This window comes from Frankliniella occidentalis, unplaced genomic scaffold (assembly GCF_000697945.3).
Source record: "Frankliniella occidentalis isolate FOCC.00 unplaced genomic scaffold, Focc_3.1 Scaffold306, whole genome shotgun sequence".
In the NCBI taxonomy this organism is placed as follows: domain Eukaryota; kingdom Metazoa; phylum Arthropoda; class Insecta; order Thysanoptera; family Thripidae; genus Frankliniella; species Frankliniella occidentalis.
Window position 1 is genome coordinate 7,384 of NW_026267431.1, and position 8,396 is coordinate 15,779.

The following is an 8,396-nucleotide window of genomic DNA, read 5'->3' on the forward strand; positions in this document are numbered from 1 at the left end:
TGGTGCGGGGCGGGGCGCTGCGGGGGCCGTATAACAGCATCAGTCACTGTGCGCACTTAGCGGGACGCCCCGCGAGCGACCTGCACTGCAACGCTGCGGGGGCGGGGCGGAGGTGGGGTGCGACCCGTGGGGCCGTAATGAAAAACCCCTTTACTGGAGGCGAGCCGAGTGGACCGGGTCAGACCGACCGCACCTCGGCCAGCGGCGCGGGGCGGGGCGTGGTGGCCTGCACAGCGAGGTCAGCAGATGGGCAGGCCTTGCGCGGCCTGGCCTGGCCGTTCTGGGCCGCGGGGCTGGACCAAACCTTTCCAACGGCTGGGGCGGGGCGGGGCGGGGCGTGGTGTGGAGCGCCAAATTACCTCTCGGGAAACAGCACTTGACCGCCGCCGCCGCACCCACAGCGATGAGCAAAGTCAGCTGACGACCTGCTCTCGCAATGAGGACTATGTGGAGGAGAAAAAAAGATAAACAAGAAAAAACGAAAAGATGTTATTTAAATGTTTGCGCGGGAGTTGGTAGGGCTGTGGTTGCCGAGCTGACCCACGCTGTTTAATGTTCCAGCTGTTCGACCTGGTGCGCGATGAGGCGCGTCGCAAGGTGCACGTCGTGCCCGCCGACCTCAAGCTGAAGGGCCTGGGGCTGTCGCCAGAGTGGCGGGCGCGGCTCAAGCAGCAGGTGTCCGTCATCTTCCACTCGGCGGCGACGGTGCGCTTCAACGACCCGCTCAAGGACTCGGTGCTGCTCAACACGCGCGGCACCCTGGAGCTCGTCAACATGGGCCTGGAGATGCCCCAGCTCGCGGTCAGTCCAAAAACGGGAGCACGGGTGGCGTACTTGGTGGTACTTGAAGGGGGTGGGTGGTTTTGTTTTCAGAGACGAAAAAGACTTCAAACTCGCGGGCCTCCCCGCCCAGCTCCAAGCCAGACACACACCTCTCCTCCTCCTCGGGGCTCCCCCCGCCGCGCCCGCAGGCGCGCCCGCGGCCTCCGACCTCGGCTCATATTGTATGTGCTAATGGCGGCTGGGCTGGCGCGGCAGCACGTAAAACCATTTGTTGTCGTTATTATTCAGTTTGCGATTATGAAAAGCTTTACTGCCGGGCGAGGCGCAGTGATGGCATGCATGGGCATGGGCCGTGCCGTGCTGCGGGCGCGCGCGGAGCTCGGCGCGCTCGCGCGGCGGGGCGCCCGGGCCTCCTCGCCGCCGCTCCTCACCCTGACCTAGACACTGCGGCGGCGCGAACGCCAACTCACGCCCTGCCGCCGCTGCGGCGCGCGCGTTAAATCTTCTTGTTGCAGCCGCAGGAGCGGCACAAACTGGGCAAAACATTTTGCAGCCCGCTCGATCGTTCCACGCACTCGGCGTCCGCCAATTTCTCTTCCGACGGCGCGTTTTGCTGTTGTGTCGCGCACGTCCGCGTCGTCGCCGCATGTGCGATGTCGACGACGGGGACGTGCTCATCGCGGCCGTGCTCCGTGCTCCCGTGCGCGTCCTTTTTGGTTTTTTGAAGGGTTTGAGCAAGTTAAAAAAAATCAAGCTACCCGTCTTTGCCACAGGCGTTCGTGCACGTGTCCACCACCTACTGCAACGTGGACCGGTACGAGATCGGCGAGCAGGTGTACCCGCCGCACGCCGACTGGCGGGAGACGCTGCGCATCGTGGAGAACGCCGACGAGGAGGGGCTCAAGGTGCTGACGCACAAGTACATGGGCATCGGCGAGCCCCGCGCCCTGCCCAACACGTACACCTTCGCCAAGTCGTTGGCCGAGCACGTCATCAACGACCACAGCGACAGGCTGCCCGCCGTCATCTTCAGGCCGTCCATCGGTGAGTGTGCTGCTGAAGCACCTGCGCGCGAGGGGTACTACACTCAATAAAAATTCAGTGTTCAGCTTCCCCCCAAAAATCAGAAAAAATCAAGGAAAGATCAGAAAAAAATCAGGAGAGGGGTAGGAAAAGGTCAGGTAAAAGGTAGTAAAAAGTCGGGAGAAAATAAGAAAAAATCAAGCACGAACAGAAAAATCGGTGTACGCTTGAATTTACAGTAAAGGACCCCTCGTCCGCGTGTCTCCACGGTTATTTCTTCCTCCTCTTTCCTGAGCGGCCCGTTTCTTGTGCGCCCCGCAGTCATCTCCACGGACAGCGAGCCGGTGGCGGGGTGGGTCGACAACTTCAACGGGCCCGTGGCGCTGCTGGTCGGCGCCGCCAAAGGGGTCGTGCACGTCACCCTGGCCGACAAGAACATCGTCGCCGACTACATTCCCGTGGACGTGTGCATCAAGGCCATCATTGTGACCGCCTGGAAGAAAGCCATGGAGACGTGAGTCTCCCCCGGCCGGGCCGCCTGCTGCTGCTCCGGATCGTGCCAAGCAGTCTTATTTGCTTATCGCCTTCCTTCCCCCGGCCCCGCCGTCGTAGCCGTGCGCGTCGTGGTGCGGCCGAGCTTCTGTTCGGGGGCCTGGTGCCAAGACGGCGGCGCCTCCAGCTCCTGTGTGTGTCTGTTGCAGCGGCGAGGAGAAGAAGAAGTGCAACGTGTACAACTGCGCGTCGTCCTCGGTGACGCCCATCACCATGGGCGAGATGGTGGACCTGGGGCTCGACATGCTGGAGGCGTGCCCCGTCGGCAAGGTGGTGTGGGTGCCGTCCGGCATCATCACGCCCAACCACTTCGTCTACTACGTCCTGTTCTTCCTCACGCACCTCATCCCCGCACTCATCGCTGACGCCGCCCTCACACTCGTAGGACACAAGTTCAGGTGGGTAAAATCTTCGTCGTATTCGTAAGAGATTTTCTAAAAACATTATACAACATTGAAGAAACAAAATCCGATACCGTTCACTCCGGGCCGTCAGGCTGATGAAGCTCCAGCGCAAGCTGTACACGGCCAACACGGCGCTGAGCCACTTCACAACGCGGACGTGGCGGTTCGCCAACGAAAGACTGCTGCAGCTGGACGAGCAGATCCCGCTCAAGGACCGCAAGGCGTTCAGCTACGCCATCGTGGACCGCCAGCCCAGGGACTTCTTCGAGAAGGCCGTGCTCGGAGGGCGTCGCTACCTCATGAAGATGCCCGACGATTCCCTCGACTCGGACCGCAAATTTTACCTCTTGTAAGCAGACCTTTCAGACCTCTAATGTGCTCCTTAACAAAACCGACTCATTTCTCTCACTGACATATATATTCACTTGTCCTGCAGCATGCTGTACTTATCCCGATTCATCAAGTTCTGCTTCTACACCTTCGTGCTGTACCTCTTCCTGAACTCCAAATTCGTCCAGTCTCAGCTCGACGGCATCTTGTCGAACTTCTCTTGAGAACAGCCCCTCACCGTTGACGCGACGTTTTCATTTCTGTCATTCTCATTCACCCAAATAAGCTTCGGGCGTACATCTCGATTACTGATGTCATAACTCACGGCATACAACAAAAATCAAATAAACTGTTCATGAAATAAGGAGAAAACAATTAAAAATAAAACGATAAGAAGACCCCCTCCCCCTCCCCTTTTCTGCAGAAGCACCATTGTTTTGAGCTCGTGACAGTCCCTCCGCGGGCGCCGTGCCTCACGCCGGCGACGTCGCGTGGACCTAACGGCTCCCGCCGCCGATGCGATACGGCCGGGGTCGGGACGCGACGGGGACGGGACGGGACGGCTCCTGCCCGCGGCGGCGCGGCGCGCGGTGCGTTCGGGAGGGGTGATGGATCGCGGCGGCTTTCGACGCGTCGCGGCGGCCGCGACACCCCTCCTGGAGCGGCCCGCGCGGGCCCCGCGGCCCCCTCTGGCTCGAGCGTGGGAACCCACCCGGTGACGCGTCGTCGTGTGCGGAGGGCACCGGGAGCGCCGCCTTGTCCAGGGCTTCAGCCGTCGTCACGCGCCGCCGGGGTGAGAGAGTACGAGAGAGAGAGGGAGAGCGAGAGGGGGGGGGGGGCGAACAAGAGAGCCCCACAGCAGCGCCCGCCCAAGGGCAGCAGCGTGGTGGTGCGTTCCTCACAATATTTCATTGCGTCTCTCTCTCTCTCTCTCTTATACACACGCGCACACACATACACACACGCGGTGGTGCTGGGCTACTGTACGATCAACTGGTTGTCCTGTCGCACCACACCGCGCTCCACCCTCACTCAGCTCGTGTGCGCGTGTATGTGTGTGTGTGAGCGCGCGCACATGTATAGTCATGTCGTTCCCCTCGCCCCGCCACACCCCGCCCCGCGCAGAAGGCCGTCGCGTCGCGGTGCGATGAGCCCGCGAGGAGGGAGGAGAGCGCCCCCCAGCCTCCCGCGCCTTGGCTCGGCTCGGCCGGGTCCCCCCGGCGGACCTTGAGGCCGCGGGATCCACGAAGGGGGAGCCTTTGTCAAACTGCACGAGAGGGTGGAGCCGGGAGCCGTCCACCCCTCCTCACTCCTGCCCAGTTGCGACTGGACACACGAATAGGCGATGGGCGAACAGGCGAACGAACATTGCCGCCACTTGTGCTATCTCGTCTGCTCAAGTGAAGGGGAGCCGCACCGCGCCACGCCACGCCCAGCCATGACGTAATGCCCCTCTCCGGCAGCAGCAGCGGCTCCAGCCAGCGGCGGCTGCAGCAGGACTCGGCTCATCAGTCACCGCGGCGACGTGGACCCCGCGGGGCGAGCGAGGAGCGTGCGCGAAAGCTTTCAGCAGCTTTCAGCGGGCAAAGTCTCATCATCGGCAGCCCGGCGGTGTCCGCGTCCGCCCGGCGCGGCCCCGGCGGCCTGCCTTGGGATGCAGCAGGGACGAGATGTTGCGGGGTTGGGGCGGGGCGGGGTGGTGGTTGTGCTGGTGCTGCTGCTGGAGGGGCTCGCGGACTGCTGCAGCCTCTCATTCCAATAAGAAGAACTGTAAACCTGCCCCGATGCTTATCCCCGCGCGCCTATGTGTTGTATGTGCGCGCCCAGCCCGCGCTGGCCCGCGTGCCCACTGCCCACCCCGTTGCCCCCCTCCGTGCGCCGCGCCGGGGCTCAGGTGCCATACGGTGCGGGCGGCGGGGACGCGGTGACACAGACGAGGTGAAAGTCTTATCGGCAAAGCGCCACCACCCAACTCTTTTCATCATGTGGCATGGTTGCGTCCAGGGTAGCTAGTAGAGCCAGAAGTAGGTATGGTGTTTTGCGGTGTGTTTGACGGGGTCCTCTCGGCGCTTGACGGCCTCCCTCGTCACGCACCTAACATCTACCAAGGCAGCAGCCACAAGAGCCACAGGAGCTACAGGAGCCACTCCTCCCCTCTCTCTCTGTCTTTCTCTCCAGTTTTAAGTCTTGCTCGCTCTCGCTCTATCGCAGGGGGTTCCCACACAAGCGTCGCCTCGGCAGGCGTCGCGACGAAGTGTAAAAGAGAGAAGAGAGTGAGAGAGAGAGAGAGAGAGAGAGAGAGGAGGAAAGGGGGGGGGGTGAGGTGAGGTGAAGGGTGTGATAAAGAGAAAGGAAAAGATGGAGAGAGTGAGAACGAGCGAGAGAGAGAGAGAGATGGGCAGATTCGCCTAGGCGATAAGCGGGTGCACAGCACACGGCCCGTAAGGCCCGTTCGACCCGCAGCGACCCCCGCGCGGCTCGGCCGCGGGCCGCTGCCTGTGTCGATGTGAGTGCGGTCAGGGGCGAGATGCCCCGCTGATAGCAAGCCTACCCTTCGGGAGCTTCTCTCCGGCGAGCCTCTCCGGCCTCAAAAGCCTCTGCAATGCTCACGTCCACCGCAGCTTTTCTCTTGCAGGACGACTCTCCTATAAGCGCGCTCCAGTAGGGTGGCGTCCTCCTCCAGGACAAACGCCAGCTGCGCGCTCCTTGTGCAGGGGGGTAGCGCTCTCCTTCAGGATGAGCACTCTCCTTCTCCGCGGAAGGGGTGCTTTTTTATCCAGGTGCCCACGTTACTTCCTCCAGCGCCGCTGGGTCCCCCCGTGAGGCCGCGCCGTGCCGTCCCGTGTGCCATAGCGGCACAGCTACTGCATTGGTGATGGGGCCGTGAGCAAATTTGCATTGAAATGCAATGGTGCTGCAGCATCAGCTGCACCACCACCACTACCACCACCAGCAACAGCAACAACAACAGCAGCAGCGGCAACTTTCACTACAACTGGTCGTCTCTGCTGCTGCACCATCCCAGGCGTCGTCTTTACGAGATGAGGGATTCAAAAGAGGCAAGTTACCATCGGCAAAACAGGAAGGGGCAGCGACGGCGCGCGGGTCCCGCTGCCGCCGCGCGTCTGCCACACAAAGTCACTTACTTACCTGTGGGGTGCGCCTGACTACGATACGACCGGGCGCCCACCGAAACTATTGCGACACACACGCACACACACACAGACACACACACAGACACACACATACACACACACAGAGGAAGAGAGAGAGAGAAGCGCGGACAGGGCGTGTCAGAGTGTTGTATGTGTGTTTTGTGAGTGTGTGTGCGTTTTGTATGGCAGGCCAGCTTGTATCGCGATGGATCTCTAAATGGACGTTCCAGCCGCGCACTGTGATGATTGACACGGCCTGGCGGGCTGCGCTGTGGACCCGGGCGGTGGTGTATGGGAAATACAAAGGCGCGAATGCGGCATGTGTGTGGTGTGAGTGTGTGAGAGTATGTGTGTGTACGGACGGGTGACGTCAATCGGACAGACATCATGTACAGCACGGGCACAGCACGTAGCGCGGAGGTCGAGCTAGACCACGTAAGATAAGCGTTTGCTAAAAATAAATAAAAATGATAAATGACTGTGAGTCAGTGTGTCGGGTTGAAATAATTACTCTGGATCACGCACGTTTTCCTTTCTCTGCGGCCGCTGGGACTCTCCCGTCCGAAAGACTTACGCCTCACCTCGCCCCTTCTCTTCCGTGTCCTCTTCGGCGCGGTGCAGCTGGTGCAGCTGGCGCGGCTGGTGCATCTGCAGGCGCTCAGCTGGGCCTGAGTCGTGGCCCGACTGGCTGGGCGGGTTCGCACATTACTTAGGCCCTCTCCGCTATCGGTCAAACGCAGCTGCAGGCGTCTCACCCTGTTGGTCCTGACCACCTGTTATCCGCAACGTGGGGACAGCCGGAAGCTCCGCCTACCAAGCACGCGGGACTCGCTAGCAGGGAGAGAAGTTGTAGAAAAAATGGTCAAACGTAAGCTGCCTGCTAATGCACTGAAGAGGAAGATTAAACTCTTACACCTTGGTGCCGTGCGTCGTGAAGGGCCTCCTCTGAAGCGTCCTCTACTAGAATGCGCTGCAAGCTCGGTGGCCTTCCCTCCCGATCACACCACGGAGATCAATCCTGGTGCTTCCTCAATAAAAGTGCTCAAACAACGTCCCAGTAATGTGTAAGTATAAGGTGGCCCACTGGCCATGGATTTATTTTTAACCGTACTGTATCTGTACCGCATGTAGGCGCTTGGCGCTTCACAGACGCACACACAAAGCCTCAAGAGACAGCGCACCACACCACAGCCTCCAGACCAGAAGCAACAGCACAGCCCCTAGCCTCCAGAGGCAGCAACACAGCCTCCAGAGGAAGCAGCGCACAGCCTCCAGAAGCAGCAGCATAGCGTCCAGCAGTGCAGCCTCAAGAAGAAGCAGTACAGCCTCTTGAAGCAGCAGCAAAGCCTCAATAAGCAGCAGTAAAGGCACCAGAGGGAGCAGCACAGCCTCGCAGAGGCATCGGCACAGCCTCCAGAGGCATCAGCACAGCCTCCAGGGGAAGCAGCAGAGCTTCCACAGGCAGCAGCACCTAGCCTCCAGAAGCAGTATAGCACAGCCTCCAGCAGCGCAGCCTTGAGTCATCGTTGTCGCTAATCTCTGGTTCGCCTCGGCGCGGCGGCGGGGCGATACACGGCGTGGCGGGGCGTGGCGGGGCGTGGCGGGGCGCGGGCGCGGGTATTGTGTGCGCGCGCGCGACACGGTGGCATCTTGTTGGGGGACGCTCGCGGGGCGTGGCGGGGCGCGGCGGGGCAGGGTGCGCGCCACATGTTGCGGCGTTATCTAAAGCGACACATTGTAAGTACTGCACCGCCGCCGCTGGCTGCTGCTGGCCGGCGCGACGGCGGCGCGAGAATGGCTCCTTATTGCTACTGTTGCTGCCTTGGGACGCTGGCTGCTGCCCGGCTGCCTCGGCTGCCCGGCTGGCTGCCTGCCTGGCTGGCCGGCCGGGGCGTCGAGATATCGTATAAATTATCGCTTTGGCATTGCTGGCTCGCGGCTGCTCTGGTCGGGCGGGGTGCGGTGGCGGTGCGTCACGCCGGCTAGCTGCGGGGCTCGGGTCCTCTATCCTATCGCCCCCGGCTGCTCATAGCCAGGAGGGGTGCGGTCATGTCGACAACGCCGTTCCCCGCACGTACGTACTGGCGCTGGTGCCGGCGCTGGCACTGGGCTGGCGCCCCGCCCGGGCCTACCCCACCCCACCCCACCC

At 61.6% G+C, this 8,396-nt stretch overlaps 1 protein-coding gene across 1 annotated transcript in view; it reads left to right on the forward strand.

The window, feature by feature from the left end:
- Positions 1 to 3,456, forward strand: part of LOC127750994 (putative fatty acyl-CoA reductase CG5065) — a 5,020-nt gene extending 1,564 nt beyond the window's left edge. The window contains exons 3-8 of the mRNA XM_052273851.1: positions 562 to 801; positions 1,557 to 1,827; positions 2,128 to 2,320; positions 2,508 to 2,756; positions 2,854 to 3,111; positions 3,199 to 3,456. Of these exons, the coding sequence (XP_052129811.1) occupies positions 562 to 801; positions 1,557 to 1,827; positions 2,128 to 2,320; positions 2,508 to 2,756; positions 2,854 to 3,111; positions 3,199 to 3,316 (1,329 nt within the window). The 3' untranslated portion in view covers positions 3,317 to 3,456. The remainder of the gene's footprint in view (positions 1 to 561; positions 802 to 1,556; positions 1,828 to 2,127; positions 2,321 to 2,507; positions 2,757 to 2,853; positions 3,112 to 3,198) is intronic.
- Positions 3,457 to 8,396: the final 4,940 nt, after the last annotated feature.